The 22,712-nt window shown below is 49.3% G+C and overlaps 1 protein-coding gene across 6 annotated transcripts in view; it reads left to right on the forward strand.

Moving 5' to 3' along the window:
• The first annotated feature begins 7,816 nt into the window (after nucleotides 1-7,816).
• Ankrd33b (ankyrin repeat domain 33B) overlaps nucleotides 7,817-22,712 on the forward strand; it is a 77,713-nt gene continuing 62,817 nt past the window's right edge. Inside the window, exon 1 of one of the 6 annotated variants that reach the window (XR_009590830.1) lies at nucleotides 7,817-8,725. Coding sequence is in view for 3 of the 6 variants with exons in the window: in XM_060380397.1 (XP_060236380.1) it covers nucleotides 8,372-8,725 (354 nt within the window). In the remaining 3 variants the exon portion in view is untranslated. The remainder of the gene's footprint in view (nucleotides 8,726-22,712) is intronic. The other 5 variants (XM_060380397.1, XR_002476952.2, XM_021651750.2 and 2 more) reach the window with 5 other exon arrangements.

A 22,712-nucleotide genomic window follows, 5' to 3' on the forward strand; every position in this document is an offset into this window, starting at 1 on the left:
TACAAATAGAGGGTGAAAAAAATGAAAGGAAACAGACGTGGTAGTTTCTTGCAACCCCAACACTAGGACGGGCCGAGGCAGAGGATTGCCATAAATTAGGAGGCTAGTCTGGGGAAAAAAAAGGCTAATAAGTGAGAAATATTCTTGCTTTTTTTTTTAATACAGAAATTTCCTTGGAATCGGGGCTCTGCTTCCTTCTCTTTTTAATTTTATTTTTCTCAGCCATAGCCTTGGCTGCTGTCAACTGTCTTGGCATAGGCAGTCCTGTTGGTTAGTGTGCAGACTGGATTGTCGTGAAGTTAAGAGTTTGTCTGGTGTCACCTTGGTAAGCCATCTAAGACCCAACCAGTTTCAACCAGCCTATCTACAGGTCCACAGGCATTTTGTCCTCACAGATAAACAAGATCAGAGAGGCAGAAATTCAGGCTAGGTAATGTAGAGCCAGGGAGAGGAGGAGGAAGAGGAAGTAGAGTCTGTGTCAGGTCAGTCTGAGCAAGTGGTTGAGGCAAAAGGACCCTGGGGAAGGGTGACTGAGGCTATTCAGAGTCCTGAGGGCTTTGGGTTTGGAGTTCAGGAAGGAGCAAAGGGCAGAGCTTCAGTAGACTGTGGCAGGCCTGAGGAGACCCCAGGTGCTCACACAGGAGGTCAGCCCCCGCCCTCTCTACAGAGCAAGAAGGGAGAATTAGGTCGAAAGGTATTGGGTGGGAGGGGAGTGGGGCCTTATGATAAGGCCACTCTGGGGACTGGTAACAAGGACAGAGTGTGGGGATCTGTACTGCAGGAGCTAAGGTTGCCTGGGAGAGACCAACAGGCCCTGGGGCTAGAGATCAAGGGATTAGGAATAACCCTGCCCACAATCTAAGGATGGACTTGAAGACAGGGTAGGGATGGGCTGGAACTCCTTCCTGGGCCAGCATGGCTTATTCCCCAGTTCCTTAGGGTCTTCATTCTAAATCCACCTTCTCCGTGAAACCCTCCCTGGCTCTCTCATCTAAAATGTTACCATGGACCCTCCTGTTTTCCTTCTCTTAGCATGTGGCATTACTCAACATACTGTGTTTCAATTGCTTGGACTGAGGAGCAAGGTTGCCTCCTTTGTAGGTAGCCAAGGTAACAGGCCCAAAGAAAACAACCAGAAGTTAGGTTTTACCATACACTCTGCCTGCGGAATGAGCTCAGAACAGAAATACCATGAGCACGGACTCATCATGACTTCCCTGATCTCAGCCTCTTCTCATTTGTTCACTTTCCAGTTCTTCCTCCCTGTTGAAATTTTTTACTGGTCTTCCTGAGCCTGTGTGCTTGCAACAGAGTTCTCCAATAGTCAGTGTTCTCCATCTAAATTCACATTAACCAATGGAGAGCAAGTTCATCTCAATGCATACTTTATATATGACCTGAGCCAGGCTCATCTGAAACACATTAAAGAACGTACTTAAAGCCAAAAGCCAAAAGCCAGTCCACCCAAAGAAAAGGCAACAACAACTAAATGTTGATTTTTTTTTTTTAAGACAGGGTTTTTCAGTATAGCCCTGGCTGTCCTAGACCTCACTCTGGCTGGAAGGAGACCATGCTGGCCCCAAGCTCGGAGAGATCCGCCTGCCTCTGCTTCCCCAGTGCTGGAATTAAAGGCATAAACCACCATGGTTGCCTCAAATGCTCCTTTTCAAGTTCCCCTCCTGGCTATGGGAAACTGCTTTTGTGCTTTTCAATAAACCTTGCAGGCCTGCCTTTCTTCTGCAGTTTTCTCTCATCATTCACTAGTGTGAGACATCAAACAAGAAACCAGCAAGGACACATTATATTTTTTATTTATGGGTCTTGATCCTATAGGGACCGAATATTCTATCTCCAGAGTAAGTGGCATTCTGCAGTTGTACCCACAGGTGACCCTTGCCTTTGGAGGTAGCCAGAGCTGGGAAGATTATGGCATCTGGGAGGGTAAGGGGAAACACCAGCCCCATTTTCTGAGGGCTGAGAGGAAGGAGAGTATGAGAAAGTAGATGGCTACCTTCCTCAAATTTAGACTCAGGGTCGCCTCTTCAGCCAAGTCCCCAGTTTCCTTTAGATGCCCAGCTCCACAGACCGGCCCCTTTCCCATTCTTTTAACTTAGACCACGGCTCGGTTAATTCCTTCAAGAGGAATTAACAAGACTCTTTGCATGCTTGGCTACCAGCTTCCAAAGGCAAGCCCATAGGTCCTTTTCATGTCATTAAAATTGAATTATTACTTTCAAGTACTTTTGTGTGCATGTATGTATGTGTATGTGAGTATGTGCTTGCATGCACATGCACACACATAAGCATGTGGCCATCTACAAAGGCTAGAAAAGAGTACCAAGTTCCCTGGAGCTGGAATTACAGTTGGTTGTCAGCTATTTGATGTGGGTCATGGGTGCTGGGATCCAAACTTGGGTCCTCTGCAAGAGCCATCCTGAGCCACCTGCCCAGCCGACCACTTTTTCTGCCTGATAACTCAGTATTGTAGGCCAAGCTAGACTTGAACTCATGGCAGTCCTCCTTTGTCAGACCCCCAGAGTCTGAGATTATATGTGTGACAATGGCAGGCTCAGTTTGATCCTTTTTGTTTAATTCCCACTCACCTGGAGACCTCAGGGTTAACCTGGGTAAACACGTTCAGCTTTCTCTTGATCCACAAGCCACTCTCCTACCTGTGGATACGAACAACTTTTGAAAAAAAAAAAATCATTGCTAGAAATGGAAAAGCAACTCTGTAAAACTTAACATCAACAAAGGAGCAGGTCAGATGGTCATTATCTCCTGAGATCTGCTTAGGATTCATTTTGTCAGGCTTGCTCAGAGAGTCTCCACTGGAATTTGGTTACATCATTTTGGAACAGTGTGAGGCAATTGTGATATTTACAGCCCTGAGTCTTCCCAGTACCCTAGACTCTGTCTTAACATTATGAATGTAGAAATAAGCAAAATATTAGTGGTAAATCTAGGCTTGATGGTGCATGTCTGTAATTCTGGGTTCCTGAGGCAGAAGCAAGAGGATTGCTAAGAATTCAAGGCAAGCCCAGGCTACAAAGCACAACTTGATCTCACAAAGCAGATGGCCGCTTTCTGGATGGATTTAAGTCATGCTCCATAAAAACGAAACCTGTAGCTGGCACTGTTCTTAGAAGACTCTGTAGTTAGACAGGTTGGAGACTCTAGGGCGGCGGCTCTCAACATGTGGGTCATGACCCCTTGGAGGGATTGAACGACCTTTTCACCGGTTCCTCTAAGACCATTGGAAAACAGATATTTACATCGTTATGATTCGTAATAGTAGCAAGATTACAGTTATGAAGTAGCAGTGAAAAGAATTTTCTGTTTGGGGTTCTCCCTACACATTAAAGGTGGCAGCGTTGGGAAGGTTGAGAACCGATGCCCCAGAAGAAAGCCCACCACTGCTATTCTAATGGACGTGACACCACATCGAGCACCAATGATTTATCATTAAACCTGTAGATGACCTCCTCTCTCCACCCTCATCAGGGCAGCGTCTATCGGCAGTAGATGACCGACATGGACACCCACAACCAGCCAAGGGTGGAGAATGAGAGCTTTCAGAATGCTCAATCCTAAATGGAACAACTCCTACTGTACCCCCTCCTCCCAAGGCTCAGGGATAATTTTGGAACAGGAAGCAGAGACTGGAAGAGCCAGAGGCAGTGAATGAATTCTAGGAAACGGTGTCCTCAGGTTGGAGCAGGGCGGCTGCATGTATGAACTCAGTGGTGTTGAGAGCATGCAGAAAACCTGTGCAGGCTCATATATAACCAAGCCCCAGCTTGGAGGGGAGAGGCAGACATGGCGTCCCACCACCGGCTGAAAAGCTGTTGGTCAATTAGTACCTGCTGGGAGAGAGAGAGTCAGTTTTCTTTAATCCTGCAGCCCATTCTAAATCAACCATGCTCCAGTGGAAGGCCACACATCCAGGATTACATGAGCAGCACAAATTGGGTTTGATTAATGAGGAGATTAAAAAAAAAAGACACAATTGGGTGGAGAGGAAAGCAAGGAATGGATCTGGGAGGAGTTGATGAATATGGTAGATATTCATTGTATAAAATTCTTAATTTTATTGTATATAATAAAAACAATGAAACCCAAACAAACTAGCACATTGGGGTTTAAGGAGCCCAAGCTACTTCAGTTGAGATGTTCTTCAGAAGAAACACCTGGAAAATTGTGTACACCTTGGAGAATGCTGGAACATCAGGGGTAGGATATTTGCTGGTATGTTGGGGCATCCCTGTACAGCCAGTTCGTAAGAAACAAGGGCAGGAGGGTCAGGAGTTCAAGGTCAGCCTGAGCTACCTGAGACCGTTCAGCCTCCTGCTACCCAAGAAAACAAATGGGAGATTTACCAGAACAAACTCTGTAAAGTCACAGTAACAGACTTGTAGACACCAGGCCTGACAGAGGTAGGTGGAGCTTGGGAGCCAGGCTGTCCAGTAGCATAATGTGCTCTTGGCCTCTTGACTCTAGTGGGATGCTTTTCTTGCTAATGAATTAACCAGCTTGGAGAAGGCTTCTGCAGAGTGACTTATGCCGGCAAGGAAGAGGTATCTTAATTCTCACCACATCAAAGTTAACCCTTGAAGGTATTGCTGAATTCCAGAGCAGGAGCCCAAGTTGAAAGGCTGGGAAGTCCAGCCTTCCTATTATTTTTCCATTTTGACTTTTTGAGACTGAGTCTTATTCTTTAGCCTAGGCTGGTCTTGAACTTCCAGCAATTCTTCTACCTCAGCCTCCCAAGTGCTAGGAGTACAGGAATGTGCCACCATGGCCCTGGATAACATACCAGCAGGATGTTATCCAAGGAATACTGGGAGGGGTTTTGCTCTATTGTTAGGGTTTTCTTTCTTTCTTTTTCCTTTTCTCTTTTTTGGGGTAGGGAGGATGGTTTCTCTGTCCTGGACTTGCTTTGTAGACTAGGCTGGCCTCAAACTCACAGAGATCCGCCTGTCTCTGACTCCCTGAGTCCTGGGATTAAAGATGTGTGCCCCCATGCCTGGCTTTTGTTAGGGTTTTCTAACTCATCTTTCAAACAAATCGGGGAAGTCTGTACAGGAGAGATGCCTGTAGGGACAAGCACAGCACCATTTTAAAGATGTATTTTTTATTAAAAAATGATTTATTTTAATTTTACATGCACAAGTGTTTTGTCTTCATGGATGTATGTACATCATGTGCATACCTCGTGCCCGAGGAGGTCAGAAGAGGATGCCAGATTTCCAGATGAAATGACAAGATGGTTGTGAGCCACTATGAGGGCTCTAGGAACCAATCCCCAGTCCTCTGCAAGAGCAGCAAAAGCGCTTAGCTCCTGAGCCATCTCTCCGCCCTAGGTATTTCTTTTAATTTTGAAGTATATGTGTGAGTTTGGGCTAATGAGAGCAGTGTCCACGGAGGCAAGAAGAGGGTGTCAGATTCCTTGGAACTGGAGTTACAAACAGTTGTGGCCTGCTCAATATTGGTGCTGGGAATCAAACTTGGGTCCTCTGCTAGAAAAGTACATGCTCTTAACTGCTGACCCCCGGAGCCATCTCTCCAGTCCCCTCCCCCCTTTTTTTGAGACTGAACTTTTGGCAATCTTTTTGCCTCAACCTCCTTAGTGCTAGGGATTGGGAGGCGTGCATTATCATTCCTGGCTTTACACTGTGTTTTTGCATTATTTGTGTGTGTGTGTGTGTGTGTGTGCACGTGCTTGTGTAGAGGTCAGAGGACAACTTTCTGGAGTTGGTTTTCTCCTTGCACCATGTGTGTTCCAAGGAATGAAACTCAGGCTGTTAGCATAGAGGCCAGGGCCCTTACTGAGCCATCTCAGCAGTCAGCGCTGTAACTCTGAAAAGCCTGACACAGAAGAGTAACTAAGGTAGTGCCTGAAAATACCTTAGTGTTGTAAGGACAAATTATTAAACTACATGGACAAAGTGATGTATGTATTATATATGTACATGGCATATCACCTTGAAAACTCGTAAAACGGCTCATTGAATGAACACAGTTTCTCACCATGTTATTGATTTAAAAACAAGCCTCCTGTATACCTGAATTTTTGGTAAATGTTGGCTTTGCAAAAAATAAAATCTCTCTCTATATACATACATACATACATATATATGAACATGCCTCATTTTGATTTTGTGTTTCTTTTCTCTACCTTCTTAACGGTGAATAATCTATCACCCCTGTGGTAGAGGAATGTGTATATGTCTCACACAAACACACGTAATTGCATTTGAGACTGAGTCTTATGTAGCCTAGGCTGGCCTCAAATTTGTTGTGTAGCTGAGGATCACCTTAAAATGTTCGCTCTTCACAGACCTAGTACGGGATTACAGGCACAGTGAATGCCATCTGCTTTTAAAGACAGCAGGGAAAACAAGAACGGGATCAGGACTCATTCTTGGGAGGTGTTTTATTTATTTCTCCCACCCTCAAGTGCTGGGCGCCCAGCCCACCAAGCCCGCCGGCTCTGCAGGCGCTTTACCACGGAGCTATATACTCCAGCTCCATTTTCCTTTATCTTTAAATGGCAAACGATTCTAGTATTATTTGGACCCAAACTTCTGAGATAGAAAAGAGGAAGTGGAAAACCAACCGTCCCCCTCACTGTTGCTAATGATAAGCTCCAGCTGGCTTCAGGACAGCACCCCCCCCCAAACAGTTTACCCCTCCCCCATACTCAGAAACAGCCCTGTCTCTGGAGTGGTCCCCTGCCAAGCTGGGAGCAAACCCGCACCATCAACCCCACTGTAGCACACGGCTTGGGGGCAAATGCCCCCTTGTAAGTCCCCGGAATCTCTAACAAAAGTCAACCTGGAAAGGGGAAATTCCCACTGGGATTTATGAAGTTACGCACAGTTAGGGAGAAGCTGAACCGTGATGGGGAGGGAGGTGGTATTTTGGTTCTCAAAAAGTCCCGAGTACACCAGCTCCTCTGACCATGGCAGCGTGACTGGCCCAGTGTGAGTGGCACCAGGTACTCTAGACCTCGAGGGTCAAGTGTCTGCAAGCCTACGGTGCCCTCCTGGATTATACCGCAGCGCTTTCCCACTACGCCTTTCCATTTGCCCGCCTGCATCCGGGTCCTTGCGTCTTGTCCACAGTGTCTCAGTTTGTTCACCTCTGGGCTGCCCACAGGCTGGCACACCTGGTGTGCACGGTGACAGCCTGGGTGGAAATGAAGAGGAGGCAGTGGGGTGAGAAACAGTGGCTCCTTGCCGCCTCGTGAGCCGCTGTACAGCTCACAGCACAGTGAGCGGGGATGTACAGGTTTTCCTTTAGAACAGGGCCACACCACCTACTCAAAATTTTAAGTCTTTACATACCGACAAAGCCGGGGTTGTGGGGTGCTGCTGGACCTTGGCGTCATCCATGGTCAGTACTACTCCCGATTTCCCCTAGCTGCAGGAGCACGTGTACCCCGCCCCCCAACCCCCCCCCAGACGCCCTCCCCTGAGGTTCCTGATCACCTCTCCATCGCCCCCAGATCTTTTTTTCCTACCAATCTGCCAGCTGCAGTCGGCTTGGGTTTTGCGTGACTCAAAGAATCTGCAGACCTTGTCTCCCCTTCCCATTAGTCCCACCAAATCATCCTCTAGTCCCTATCTGGGTCGGATGGTCGCTAAAGCACGTTCTCCCCAAGGTGGACTTTCCTCCAAAGTGGAAGGCTCTCCGGGCCGCCCTGAGTGGACGCCCTTCCTTGCTCTGAGTTTCCAGGGAGTCTCCGGAGTGCAGCTGGCCCCGGGGCTCAGGCTGCCGAGGAGGTGAAGGGTCCTGCAGCTGCGCGGCCCGAGGGGCCGCCCGTCCTCTGTGCAGAGCGGGAAGGGCCGAGTCTCCAGGGGTCGGTACTTTCCAACCCTGAAAGCTGTCTAAGCCCTGGGCTTCCCGGGACCCCGTCTCTGCCCGGGTCCCCTGGGAGCGGCCCTGGGAGGGACGGACGCCCTCTGTCTACCCTGCGGGCTTTCAGCTTCGGGTTCTCCCTGGCGTGCCCTTCCCTGCCCCGGGGCAAAGCAGTCAGGTGGTGGCTGCGAGGTCAGGAAAGGCCCCCACTGCGCCCGGGCCTCCAGCTGGGAAGGCGCTCCGCCCGCCCGCCGCCCGGCTCCCACCCCGCCCGGCAGCGCAGGGAAAGCCCCCGCGGCTCCTCCCACCCCAGGGACTTTTCTCCAGTCGCCAGCGACTTCTCTCGGAGAGCGCAGCCGCCTGGCGCCGCTTTCAGCCGAGCTGGAGCGCGCAGGGCCCCTGCTCTTCTGCCAAGGCAAGGGGCAAGGGTCGGTGACCTCGGGGCGCGTCCCGGGTCCGCGAGTGCTAACCCGAGCTCCAGCCCCCGGCCCGCGCCTGGGCCTCCAGCATGGTGCTGCTGGCTGGGCCCGGGCCGGAGGGCGGCGGGACACGATGCCTGGCCCCGCAGCCGCCGACGCCACCCCGGGGAGTACAGACTGGGGACGACCCAACGGAGTACGAGGAGTACGAAGACTTCTCCAGTCTGCCGGATACCCGCAGCATCGCTTCGGACGATTCCTTCTACCCTCCCGGAGGCGAGGAGGAGTGCGGCTCGGTGAGCGCCGAGAGCGTCCAGGAGGGCGTCCCCGAGGCGGCGACCCTCCTGCGCGCCGCCTGCGCCAACGACGTGGGGCTGCTGCGGGCGCTAGTGCGGCGCGGGCCGAGTTCCGAGGAGGTACGGGAGACTGATCGCAACGGCCGGGTAAGTCCGCGTGCCGGTAGGGTCGGGGTCCTCTCCGCTCTCCTCCCTCGCCCCCATTCCCGCGTCACCCCAGTCCTGGATCTACTGCTGCCCCAAGCACTCTTTCCTTCCTTTCGGGCGTGTGGCAATGGGACCCCATTTGTTCTGCCCAAAAGGGAGGAGCGGGCGGGAGATGGTCCACCTGGCTTCTTACTGCATTCCAGCCCCTTTACCGCTCGGGGATCCCCGAATTCTCCCTAGAGGCCCGCGCTGGAAATGTGTTAACACGAGGGGGGGTATCTCTTCAGTGACCTCCTGACTGCTACATTTCCCCAGGCTCCAGGTAGGTCCCCTTGCTGGGAACAACCTTTTTCCACTGCTCTCCCCAAGCCCCATTTGTCCCCCTCGGCCCCTTGGCCGTCCTTGCCTAACCCGCTGGTGCTCGATTTAGATTTGGAAGTTTTCTTTTCTTTTCTTACGCCCCGGTCTTTCCTTGCTTCTACTAGTGGCCCGCGCGGCGACCAGCCAGCCTTATCTGCTGCGGTCACCGCTGCGGGTGACCTAGGGGCCCTCACAGCCATCCTCCAGGCAGGCCGGGTGCGGCGCAGCACAGTTCGCTCGGGCCCACAGGGAAGTGGGGAGGCAGTCTCTATTATTTACGGCAAGACTCAGAGAAAGCAAGAAAGTTTCAGAGAGAGAGAGACAGAGAGAGAGAGAGAGACAGAGACAGAGAGAGAGACAGAGAGAGAGACAGAGAGAGAGACAGAGAGAGAGACAGAGAGAGAGAGAGAGAGTTGGAGAGCTGTTCCCACCGAACTCTAACTGGAAAAGTGACCTCTGTGGCCGTGTTCCCATTAAACCCTGGACAGACAGTCTCACCTGATTTCCATGTTCCCGGAGGCCCCACGGTTTCTGCGGACTCAGCCTTGCGCAAATTAGGGACGCCTGTGCTGCTGCTTGGAAGTCACAGCTGATGGAAAGTACGTGCTTTAAAACGGGGACCTGGAGAGCCCTTGCCTTGGGCTCACCCTAAGGCTGTGTGGTTTGCCCCTGGCTGCAGTCTGGTCAGGCTTAGGCAAGTGTGAAGCCAGTGTGTTACTCACTCTCTGCTTTCCAATGACCCGAGAACATTGAACCTGGAGGAATGGTTTACGCTTGCGATGTGTCAGGGAGACCTGTGTGGTGAGGGCAGCGCCACCGTGGTGGCCGTTCCGGTTGGCACTGGCATGCTGCAGGAGGGAAGGCTCAGGGGGCTAGTTCTCTTCTTTGCTCCACTTTGAGTTCAACTAAGCGAGTTTTCCCGGTCAGGTGTTGGCGTTAGAAACCTCTCCTTCCAGAGCGAGCATAGCAGCAGCCTGCAAAGATCGCCAGGGACAAAGGGTCTCCATGTTTGGGGTGGTCCTCTGAGTGGTCACGAGCCTCTGTAGCCAGCGATGGGGAGGAATCCTAAACAATAACCAAAATTCGAAAACTGCAAGGAAAGCTGATAACACGTTAACCGGTGCACTGGAGGCTTGGGCAAGACTGATCAAATTCCAGGACCCCTGGAGAGCGGCTCTGGGGAGCTGAGGCCGAAGAGCTGCCCCCAGCAGCTCCTGTTTTCCTCTTGTGTAGAACTCCTGCAGTGACAGTCCCGGGGGTCTGTGAGCCTCAAGCGCTGTCCTGCTCGGAAAGCCCCACACTGATGCTCATCTTACTGTCTTTTCCCCTTGTTCTGAAGAGAACATGGTCCAGCCTTATGCCTCTTGTGCCCAAGCTTTCTCTTGCTATTTTTCTCTTCCTTAGAAGATAGAGCCTGCAGGGCCTTAACAGAGCATCCACTTCTTTGCACACATCAGATGACCCTGGGGACCAGAGGAAAGGTGTGGGGACCAGAGGACAGGTCTATGGGCCAGAGGACCAGGCCTATGTTCTGTGTGACCCAAGGGGAGAAAAACAAGAGGTTGTGTTCTTACCCTTAGCTATGAAGGAGAAAGTAAGAGACTTAGGGAATGAGGTGGCAGGTGGCAGAAGGTATTTGGGTCAGGCAGTGAAGCCAAGCGATAGTGGCAGGTACAGTATGGTTTGTAATGGCCTGGAGTGGAGAGCAGGGGCTTCGGTAGCCAAGGCTAGAGAGGCCCACTCCGGCCAGGTGACGAGAAGCCCAGCTGTCCTTAGCTGGCTCAGAAACTGGGAGTAAATGAGTGTCAGCTTGCCAGTGACCAGTCTGTAGTGCTTTAGTATGCCTTCTAGTAGCCACATGACTTGCTTTCTCCCCCACCTGGAGGTTTCTGTTTTAAGGGTACTTTCTCTGAAAGGCATTTCCACCTGCCCCCATCCAAGCCCAGAGCTGTCTAAGGGTTGAGTCACGAAGGGCTGAGGTTGTCAATAGGATGGTCATTTGCCAGCAGGGTTCTTTGAGCACAAGAAAGAGTCTTTGTGCAGAGAGGGGAAAGTGCAAAGGTCCTGAGGCAGGAACAGTGTTCTGCCTGCTCTAAAGGTTGCTCATGATTTGCCCTAATGAAAGCCTTCAGGCAGACTCCAGAGCTTTGGTGGAATAATGGGGTGATTGCATTAACAGCAGGTGACAGCTGCTGGGTACTTCTGCTCAGGGCCAGCTTCCTAGGAGCACCTAAATCAGTGATTCTCATTCTCAGCCTGTGGGTCATGACATGGAGGGGTCAAGCACCCTTTCACAGGGGTCACATATCAGATACCCTGCATATCGGGTACTTAGGATTCATAACAATAGCAAAACCAGTTATGGAGTAGCAATGAAATAGTTTTATGGTTTCAGCTCACCAGAACATGAGGAACTGTATTAAAGGTTCACAGCATTAGGAAGGGTGAGGACCACCACTCTAAAGACTTTTGAATATTGCTGCTATGCAGAACACCTCACTCCTTTTTTTTCTTTCCATTTTTTAATTTTAATTTTTATAATTATACTTTATTCACTTTGTATACCCCCGTGGCCCCCTTCTTCTTCCCCTCCCAACCCCACCCTCTTCTCCCCCCTTTTCCACACATGCCCCTCCCCAAGTTCACTGATAGGGGAGGTCCTCCTCTCCTTCCTTCTCATCCTAGTCTATCAGGTCTCATCAGGAGTAGCTGTACTGTCTTCCTCTGTGGCCTGGTAAGGTTGGTCAACCTTTGGACAGAGTTCAGGGAATTTCATGAAAAAAATAGGAAATAATAAGACCTGGAGAGGACAGGAGCTCCACAAGGAGAGCAACAGAACCAAAAAATCTGGACACAGGGGTCTTTTCTGAGACTGATATTCTAACCAAGGACAATTGATGGAGATAAACTAGAACCCCTGCACAGATGTTGCCCATGGCAGTTCAGTGTCCAAGTGGGTTCCATAGTAACACCTCACTTCTTAACAGGTAAGAAGTCCACTCTTGAGCCCCAGGTAGCCAGGGATCACATGTGGAGAATAGGGGATGTGGCTGACCACACAACTTTGCGTCTGAAACGTTGTTCTGGAGGGATCTCAGGATTTACGATATAACACTTAAATATTTGTCATGTAATTTTCCTGTAACAACAAACACGTGCTCTTCCTGTGTTTTTTGGTTTCCATCATGAATGGGTGGTGTAGCCCTCCAGAAACCCTTTTCCTAATTCCTCCCTTTACTTACTCCTGCAGCCCTGGTGGCTCTCCCCTAGTTAATAGAGAAATGGAAGATATGTTTGTGTCTTTTTAATTGTGGAAGGGCAGTTTGTGTGTCAGACAGCCAAATTATGCCTGGTTAAGCTGAAAGGTGGAATGTCTGTGTGTGCTGAAATCTCAGGAAGTTTCCCCAAATCACTGTTTATTTTTTTGGCACAGTAAAGCCCCTCAGCGTGAGGTGCCTCTGCTCACGAAAGAGGCTTACATCTCAGTTTTCCAGACACTTCGGGGTGATCACACTTTACCTTGAAGTACAATGGAGGAATTTGTTGCTTTTTAAAAAAAAAAATGTTTAATGATTTCTGAATGTAGAAATCTCCTCTTCCTAAAGGGAGGGTCACAGTGCTGGAATTCATGCACAAACCTCCACCCTCCCAGGTCTCCATATGCACAGCCGGCCTGTGTGTGCATAGAATTAGGCTGACTCACGGAGAAGCTGAACTCTGAGTTCAGCTCAGCTAGTTTGCTAGTTACTATGGAGAGTGGGCTCTGACCTCAGACTTCCAATGCTTGCCAAGGGCCAGTGCACACAGGGAGAGGTTTGCTTTGCTCTTTGGGACATGTTCATGTGTTTTCCCTCTCCTTAATAACCTCCCCAACCCTGTGTGTGTGTGTGTGTGTATGAGAGAGAGAGAGAGAGAGAGAGAGAGAGAGAGAGAGAGACCTGGATACACTTGATTGTGGTGTGTGTATGTGTGTGGGAGAGTTCATTCTTACCACGGTGCTGTGTGGAGTCACAGCACAACCTCCGGTGCCTGTCCTCACCTTCTACTTTCTTTGAATTAGGGTCTCCTTGTTTCTTTTGCTTCTGTGTGTGTCAGGGTGACTCACAAACCCACCAGCTGTGTGTGCCTTCCTTATTGCTGTAGGAACACTGGGGTTGCAGGCCCCCCGTACAGAGCCAGGCTTGATGTGGGTCCTGCAGGTTCAAATTCAGGTCCTTGTGTTTGTGTGGCAAATGCTTTAGCCACTGAGCCATCTCCCTGGTCCATCGTGTCCCAGTTTTAGTCCCGTCCTCAAGCGTGGGGAAGGAGAGAATAGTGTGTTAAATAGCATTGTGCTGGGAGCTCCAAGGACAACACTGAAAGTGCATCAGGTGGCTGTGGGAAGACTAGGCCGGTGCAGGCAGGCAGGCCTTGCTCGCCCACTAACCATGGGTGTGTGTCCAGGCCTAGCAGCAGTGGAGGGGCGCTTATGTTTTAGGTATAAGGATATCAGTTATCTGTGGCTGTGGTAGTGTTGTGTGCTAGTAAGCTCTGTGAATATCTATAATAATACATTTGTTTATTATAAATATCTGTAATATAAATACCTGTCATAATTTATTTTAATTAATTAATTTATTTATTTTTGGCTTTTTGAGATAGGGTGTCTTTGTGTAGCCTTGGCTGTCCGGGAACTAGCTCTGTAGACCAGAGTGGTCTCTAACTCATAGAGATCTGCCTGCCTCTGCCTCCCTAGTGCTGGGATCAAAGGCGTGTGTCACCACCATTTAGCAGTAATAATACATTTATAAGAAGATGTTTGTTTGGGTTCATACTTGCACAGCTTTCAGCCCAGGCCTAAAGAGGCCTAGTGCCTTGGGCCTCCGGGTACCAGACGGCAGTGGCTGCAAGCCCAAGGTGCAGGAAGTTGCTCACCTCAAAGCAGCACTGGGCCCCTCAGTCATGTAGTCTCCTTTGAGGACACAACTCAGGCGATGTAAGAACCTCATGCAGGGCCCCACCTTCTGATGGTTTGACCATTTCTAATAAAGCTTTTGAGAACCAAAAGCTTTATACCCATGGGCTTTGGAGATGTTTCCCCAAGCCAGAGCACCATGTAACTCACATCCAGGAAACCCCAGGGGTTCAGTAGTAACCCTCTGTGGAGGGTAGCCAAGTGTAGTTTATGGAGGCTAGGTCCCATTTGTCTGTACCCAGCTGGTGGTTGGCTGTCAATGGCTAGACCAGGCTAGCCTCAGCTGATGGATGACGCATCTCCACCCCTTGTGCCTGCTTCTCTTCCAGCAGGCTGGTCCTGTGGCTTTCGGTGGCTCATGCAGGTTTCAGGAGGGCCGTTGCTTCTGCTGAAGCAAGTCACAAGTCAAGCCCAAATCCACATGGAGAAAATCCACCTTCCTCTCAGTAGAGGAGCTGTGAAGTGGGGAATGGGGCAGGCAGAAGCTCTTCTGCTATCTGTCTACCAGAGGGAGGTGAGGCTAGTCTCGGACACTGATACACTCTGCCCTGGGTGACCCCATCAGTCCTTTGTATGTTTAGATGCTGTGCAGCTGACTGTGTGTATGTTTGTATGTGCATCTGTTTAAGGTCATGGTCTGAGGGCAACCCTCTGCTCAATGTGGTTGTGCCAGCCGCGATGCTCTCTGTTGGTTTTTCTGAGTTGCTTTAATGATGCACACTCAGCCACCACATCTGCAAGATGTCTGGGACTTCTAGGCCCCTGAAACTGTCTTTGGCTCAGAGTTCAACAACCAGGAGGCTGTGAAGAGGGAGTCGTTGTTTCAGAACAGGTGAGGGGACTGACAAGCTAGCTCAGGAAGTAAAGGCTCTTCGACGCAAGCCTAACAACCTAAGTTTAATCTCAGGGACTGAGGTAAGGGACTGAGGGAGGAGAGAACTGACAGGAGAACACTGTCCTCTGAACTTTTCCGCATGCAGGCTCTGGTGTGAGTGCCAGTGAAAGGTTTATTTTGGACTCACAGTTTCAAAGGTCCCAGCCCACAGTCACCCAGGCCTGTTGTATTTGGCCTGTAGCTGCACAGTACAGCATGGTGGGAGCATATGACAAGGAGGCTGCTCATGTAATAGCAGTCAGTAAGCAAAAGGGGCTGAGATACTGTTACTCATTTTTAAAACGTGTCCCTAATGACCTAATTTCCTCCCAGGAGGCTCTACCTCCTAAAGGTTTCCTCAACACATTGACATTTGGGGAACATTTGATGTCTGTTTTATAGCTGGTAACTATGGGGCTCACTGGGACAGGCCAGAAGGTTCAGAGTATAGAGGCACTTGCTCCTAAGTCTCATGATCTGAGTTGTCCCCTGACTTCCATACCCAAGCTCTGGGTCACGCATGTGCCAGCACATGAGATGCTAGGTATTAACCCTCTGCTTGATGTATCGCCGGCAAAGGTTTTGTTCTCATTTTGTAGGCCACTTTGCTTGCTTGACAGTTTCTTTTGCAGTTGAGTTTTGCATGGTCTCATCTTCAATTGTTGGCCTCATTTCCTGAGTAGTTGGAGGATTCCCACTTAGAAATCCTTCTCTGAGTCTGCATGCTCCAGTGCACTCTCTGCCTTCTCTTTTAGCAGTTGCAGGCTTTACCTTGGGGTTTTTGATTCGTTTGGAGTTGCTTTTTGTGCAGTGAGAGATAAAGGTTTAGTTTCTTTCCTCTGCATTTGGACATCTAGTTTTCCCAGCAGCACTTGCTGGAGTGGTTGTCTTTTCTCCAGGGTTTATCTTCGGTCACGTGGCTGTAGTTGTGTACCCTTAAATCTGGGTTCTCGAGTCTTATCTACATGCTTGTCTTTGTGCTAATACCATTCTGTTTTCACTAATCTAACTCGGTAGTATAATTTGGGTATACTGAGTCTTTTTTGCTTCTGATTGTTTTTAGCCCTCCCTTTTAATTTCTTGTGGACCAGTGTTGCAGCTTATTGGGGTACTAATTCTACATCATAGCCATGAGGCATGCTTAACTCAAAACATTCCCTTATGTAAAACAATGTGGTTTATTTTTTATTGAAAAGAATAAGAAGAAAACAAGTTGGTGAATTGAATGAAGGCAATTTATTTCATTCAAGAAATTTGGGAAGTAATTCATGTAGGTGGTCTGGTGTATGTGTGTGTGTGTGTGTGTGTGTGTGTGTGTGTGTACACATGAGTGTATGTAATCATGCCATTGTGATCTGGTTCTAGCCTTCCCTTAGCTTCGTGATCTCTGGGGAGGAATTCAGATGGTATGGTGTAGAGATTAAGTTGAGGTTGTTGCTGAGTAAATTGCATCATTCCCAGTAGGTAAGTTACCCAGTGGCCAGAGAGACCACTGCAGGGCAGAACACTGGATGGGTGAGTGTGGCCAATGGCCAGAGAGACTGCTGTAGGGCACTCTCAATGGATGAGCATGAAGAGTGGCTAGAGAGGCCATTTTCCCAACCTTTATTTCAGGCAGGTTTTATGCTATTTCAAAAGTCTCTGAAATAACCTTCCCAGTGGTCCTTTTCCTGTCAGGTAATTAACAGACTTGTTTGGAGTGACCCTTACAGGAGGGAACAATGGTATGTAAAATATCTTGGAGGAGTAAGGATTCCTGGAACCAGGGCTAGATACTTATCAATTGATGACCTTCCGGAAGTCCGGAATGTCATATCTCCTCCCAGGGCTAGAGATAGGACTCAGGTCCCATTCCTCTGACTGCTCAATGGAGTCCTACTGCTCCAGTTCTTGGTTTTACAAGGTATTGATTATGAAGGAGGGGCCCTTACCCATTGCTGTCAAGTCTGCTGATACCTGAGTAGGAAGAGAAAGAACTGGTGGTGGATGGAAGCCGCAGAGACCTGAGTAACTTGGGGAGAGGCAGAGTGTGAATATGATGACCTCTGCTCTCAGGAGGTGGCATTTAAATGAGGTAAGATCCTAAGAATTTGGGGCTGGAGAGATGGCTTAGAGGTTAAGAGCAGTTCCTGCTATTCCAGAGGACCTAAGTTTGGTTCCTAGCACCCACATCAGGTAGATCACAAATGCCTGTAACTCTGGGTCCGGGGATCCAATACCCTCTGCTGACCTCCATAACCACCTACACATACATGTACACACACACACACACACACACACACACACACACCACACATACAGGCATAAATAGTAAAATCTTTTAAAATTTATATTAAGGTTATTTGATGTCATTGTGTATGTATATATGTATGTAAGAATCTAGAACAGAGGTTTTTAAATGGTGTTAATTGAATTTAAAGGAAAGTTTAAGGTGGAATTGACCTATTTCTACTAAGTCAGAGAAAAGGAAGTGCAGTAGACAGGAAAGCCCATGTGACACTTGGTTTTGTGGGAAATTGGATTAGAGTGGTGGGATTTGAAAGTAATTTTCAAGTAAGAGCAAAATCAACACAGGCTTCCAAAGGCAATATTCATGTCAGAGCTAAATACGCTCATGCCCAAAGCAGGCACTGGATGAGCAGGGAATCAGCATTGCTGTCCAGCTTCAGCTGGCTCTTTCATTGGAGACTGCGTGTGCCTTGGGATGTCCTCTCGGCTGAAAGAGGCGTAGACAGGTGTGTGGGTGGAGACTCGGCAGTACCCATCTCCTGGTGCTTGTGAGAAATGTTAGTTAAGGTGTTAAACTTATAGTATCACTATCTCCAACAGTGTGTATGATGAGGATGGAACCTAGGGCCTCACACACGCTAGTAAAGTGTCCTTTCGAGAAGTTGGTTAAAATAAAGAAGTTGGGCTCTTCTAAAATATATTTTTAAGGATTTACTTCTTTTATTATCTAGTGGGTATGAGTGTTTTTCCAGCTTTCATATATTTGCACTATGTGCATACCTGGTGCCCTCAAAGGTCGGAAGAGGGCTTTGGATTCCTTGGGAGTGGAGTTATAGATGGTTGTAAAGCAACCATGTGGGTGCCAGGACTCCAGCCAAGTCCTATTTGAGAGCAATTTGTACTTTCAATGGCTGAGACAACTCCCTAGTCCTTAAAACGTTTTTTTATACTTATTTGTTTTCTTTGTGGGCATGTGTGCAGCAGTGCCCACGTGGAGTTTCAAGAGCAGCATGCAGGAGCCAGTTCTTTCCCACTCTCCGAGACCCAGAGAGCACACAGGTTGCCAGGTTTGGCAGAAAGCACCTTTACCTGATTCCCATCAGGCTTTCTGTAGGTCTGAAATGGAAAGGCTCATGGAGTATGGTACCACCTTCCTGTGCTTCCCTGGGGAGCACGTGAGCTCCAGAAGTGGGAAGCATTGCCCAGTGGTAGATGCTCTGCCCCATGGCTTCTATGAGTGAGTTAATACCAAGGTCCTTTCTCAGTGCTGCTGGCTGGGTTTCAGCCCTGGAAAAAGGTGGAAGTAAAGCAAATGCTTAATGCATAAAGGAGTAATTAAGGAAACTGAGCTGGGTGTGGTGGCTTACACCTGTAATCCCAGCATACTAGAGGGGTAGGAGGATTGCCTGCTGTGAATCTGAAGGCCAGTCTGGGCTCTGTGTGAGACCCTGTCTCAAAAACAAAAACCACCCCCCTCCACAAACAAAAACAAAACAGCAACAACAACAGAAGAAGCCAGGTGTGTGGCATGTGATATAGCCCAGCACTCTGGAGGCAGGAACGGCTGGAGCACCAGGCGTTGAAGTTGTCCTTGCTTATACAGGAAGTGGAATACATTCACGGTCGCATGTCACCGCCCATCCTGTTAGAGGCGTCAGCTGCAGGGAGATGAGAAAGCAGCTGTGGTACACATCTGGGTGCACCCCAAGTCGGAGCTAATGGATATTGAGGTGCAGCTGTGGAAAGCGGAGGAGAGGCAGATGAGCCTGGACTGCAGCCATTCTTGAGTACATGTCAGAGCAAAGATCCCTGCCCTAGGGGTAGTGGTGCTGGCCTGCTCTGGGTCTGAAGTTGGGGGGGGGTCAAGAAGTGGCCTAGGTGTATTTCAGGAGTTTCCTTTAACTTTGGTTTTACTTCTGTGCAGCGCAGTGCTAGTTCTAAAGGACCTGACCCTCCCACTCTGCTGTTTCCTCCTAAACCTTCAGCGTCCCTACTTGACAATTCATGGGACAATAGTTACCTGCTAAAAATAGCAGGCAGTGAGTGACCCAGCTATCCCTCCACTGGTAGTGGCTAGGCTTTTTTCTTTGGCACGAGAATGTGGGTGGGTGTCTAGGAAATGAGTTTCAGGTTCGGAAAAGTCAGGCTCACTGGCTCCGTTAATAATTGAACCCAGCTTGCTGAACTGTGGTGACCCTTCTTTTCTCTGGAGGACAAATGCCTGCACAGGCCAGAGGCATGTTTCCAGAAGTGCCTAAGGACCTAGGTGGGCCCTGTGTCTCAGGGGAAGGGGAGACTCTAGACCATTTTGCCATCTGTATGCTCTCTCTTCAATGGTGGTCTGGGATACACATCTTGATTGAGATGGCAGGGAGGCCACTCAGAAGACACCAGCTGGATTGAGCATTCAACTTTCACTGGTTTCTTGTGTGTTTGTGTGTGTATGTACATGTATGTACGTGTATGTCTGTGAGTTTATACTTACGGTACAAGTGCTAGAGGCTCATGTTGGGATGCTTTTGTCCATTTCATCATCGCTCCCCACCTTAGTTTTTGAGGCAGGGTCTCTCCCTGAACTTGAAGCTCTCCATTTCAGCTAGACAGGCTAGCTGGTGAGCCCAGCTCCACCTGGCTCTGTGCACACCTTCATCCCCTCAGCACTAAGGTTACAGATGTACATACATCACTCCTGACCTTTACTTGAGTGCCGGGCATCCAAACTCAGGCTCTAAGGCTCACATTGCCAGCGCGTTGTCCCCACTGAGCCATCATGCAGCTGAGAAAGGGGTGGGGGACACAGAGCTGTATTCTTGGGGAATCTTTTGAGAGGTAGAGAGAACCCTGGTTAGAGTGGGGAAGGGGAGGTAGGGGCTTTAATTCCCTTGATGGACAGGAAAAGTAAATGCATCCTGTAAGGCAGTTACACAGGACACACTATGGGGCTGGGGGCAAGTTCTTACTGCGTTTGCTCAACTTGAGTGAGACCCTGTCTTGAAGACAAGCAAGAGCAGGGCGTAGAGTGTGGCTCACTGAGTGAAGTGCTTGCCACAGCTGCACAAGCATGGAGGCGTGAGGTGAGACCCCAGCACCTGTGTAAAAGCTGAGCTGCATCTGTAACCCTGGCAGCTCTGGAATCTCCCCGGCCCACCAACCTAGCCAAATGAGTGACCTCATGTTCAAGGAGAGAACAGCACCTTGTGTCAACCTCTGACCTCTACCACAAGTACACAGACGCACGTGGGCACTCTCATTCATACCCACGCACACCTAGAGGAATGTGCACACAACCCACCCCCAGTGAAGCACAGCACAGACACACAGACAGAAACCCAACAGCGTCACGGTGCGTGACCCGTGCCCATCTTCTTAGGACTTGGCAGGCCTCCCAATCACGCGAACCAATTCCTTAAAATAAATTGCTCCATGCCTGAGCCTCCTACTGGTGCTGTGTCTCTGGAGAGCCCTGGCTGATTCTGCCTTAGCAGTAAGTATGCTCTCCTGGTCTCGGGAAACTGCCAGCTCAGCCTGGCTGCTGTCCTGAGGGTCTCGCTGACAGCTGGATCAGCAGGATTCCTCCTGTGGGTTTCTCGCAGCTTCTACATCCCATGTCACTGTTGCCTCCAGACTTAAGCCTGTGAAACCACAGGCCTGGACTTACCAGCGCCCCTGAGCCAGTTCTGTGTTCTGACTGCTTAGAAGTTCTTGGTGATGTTGGACTCAGGCCTGCCTTGCTGCCTCCTCCTCCTTTCTCTTATTCCTCCTTCTCTTTCACTTAGTCCTTCCTTTTTCTTTCCCCCTTCTTCCTTTTTCAGAGAAAGACCCTCACTGTATAGTCCAGGTTGACCCCAAACTCCCAGTCTTTCTGTTTCAGCATCCCAGGTGCTGGGATTACAGATGTGCACCACTGCACAGCTGCGGGGCTTCCAATTTCATCTTGCACCCAAGTGCAAGTCTCCATCCAGCCCTGATGACTATGCCCCTGCTTCTGGCTGCAAGCCTGAAGATAGCCCACCTTTCCCCGTCTCTCACAAAGTAATTTTACCATCCGGGCTCCTGTTGTTTGATGGCCCCTCACATGCACACCCCCCCCCCGCTTTTTGATCTGACCTGCCTCCACATCTGGATTCACCGCCATGTGTGCAACCCTTGTTAACAGGACTGTCTGACCACCTGGCTTTCCTTCCTGTCACAGAAGCTGGGAGTTCTGTCATCCCCCAGCTACTGGTGCCAGCTGTTTTCAACCACGGGACACGTACCCCTCCCCTGGCTTCACTTGGTGGGCCCCCTCAGATGTTCCCATTCCTGGAGATGTTTCTGGGTCCTTCATTGTACAACTTCCCTCTGGCTTTGGATCCTTCACGCTTGGCTTTTATGCTTTGCTTATAAATAAGGATTGGTCAAGTTTTGGAAGACCTTCAGTCTGAAGGCTGGCAGAACTTGGAGATGCTCCTTTGTGGTTCCTACATGTCAGCCCAAGAAATTCTGGGTGCTGTGTTCTGCTGTCTCCATCCTTGATCTTGCAATATACCACACATTCCCTACTGTATGATGACGTCACAAATGGTACACCTGCCACAACTTTAAAATACCACAAATTCAAGTTGTATTTAAGCCAGGCATGGTGGCTCCTGCCTTCAATCCTAGCACTTGGGAGATGGAGGAGGGATGGTTCCTGTGAAGCAAGCTTGGGCTACATGGTGAGGTCTAGCCTGGCCTTCACAGTGAGACTGCGTGTCAAAATCACCATCTCCTCTAGCAAATGTGTCTAGTACATCTGGCCTACCAGGCAGCCTCGTTAGCAGCATGTATTTGCACTGTGGGCTGTCTCCCTCTTGGGCAGGGATGCAGCATGCTGCTGCTGCTGTTGCTTCTTCTGCTCATGCCCAACAGTGAGATGAAAGATGTTACTAGCCTGGGAAAAGACCAAACTCAAAACCTAGAATAGTTTCTTCTGCACACACATTACCGGAATATTGCATGGCTTCAGAAATCTAAGGCACATCTTTGTAAGTCATAGCCTGTCATTGTTTCATAAGAGAACATGGTTTCCCAAGCTTGCCACTCTTGGTGTGTTTGATCACATACCTTTTGTGTGAAGACTGTCCTCTGCATTGTAGGACGTTTGGTAGTGTCCTGACATTCCCATATTAGATGATAGGATGAACTCTCTCCCCAGTGGTGACAGCCCAAACTGTCTAGACATTGTCATATTCGCTAGAGCCATAGTTCCCCTGGGGTCAGAGTCCCTAAGCTAGAATGGGTAGGAGTGAAGCTTCTGGAAAGTGTGCTGGGTCTGGAAAGAGGCTGCCTCTCTTCCTGCCTCTTTTTATCAGCAGTCTGGTCAGGTGGTTTTGTCATTCTTTTTATGACATAGTCCTTGGTGTGCTTTGTTTCTCAGGGCAGGCTTGAGGAAACACTTTTTTGAAAGTTGAAGAATGTAAATACCTTTGTAGAAAACTGCCTACCAGCTCCCTCAGTGTTGCAAACTTCCATCATCAGGGCTCCTGGCTCTGTAAACATGGCTGCCTTTTATTCTTCTCCTTTTTTAAAAAAAAATTATTTATTTTTGT

The sequence above is a fragment of the Meriones unguiculatus genome, chromosome 3 (assembly GCF_030254825.1).
Source record: "Meriones unguiculatus strain TT.TT164.6M chromosome 3, Bangor_MerUng_6.1, whole genome shotgun sequence".
NCBI classification, from domain to species: Eukaryota; Metazoa; Chordata; class Mammalia; order Rodentia; family Muridae; genus Meriones; species Meriones unguiculatus.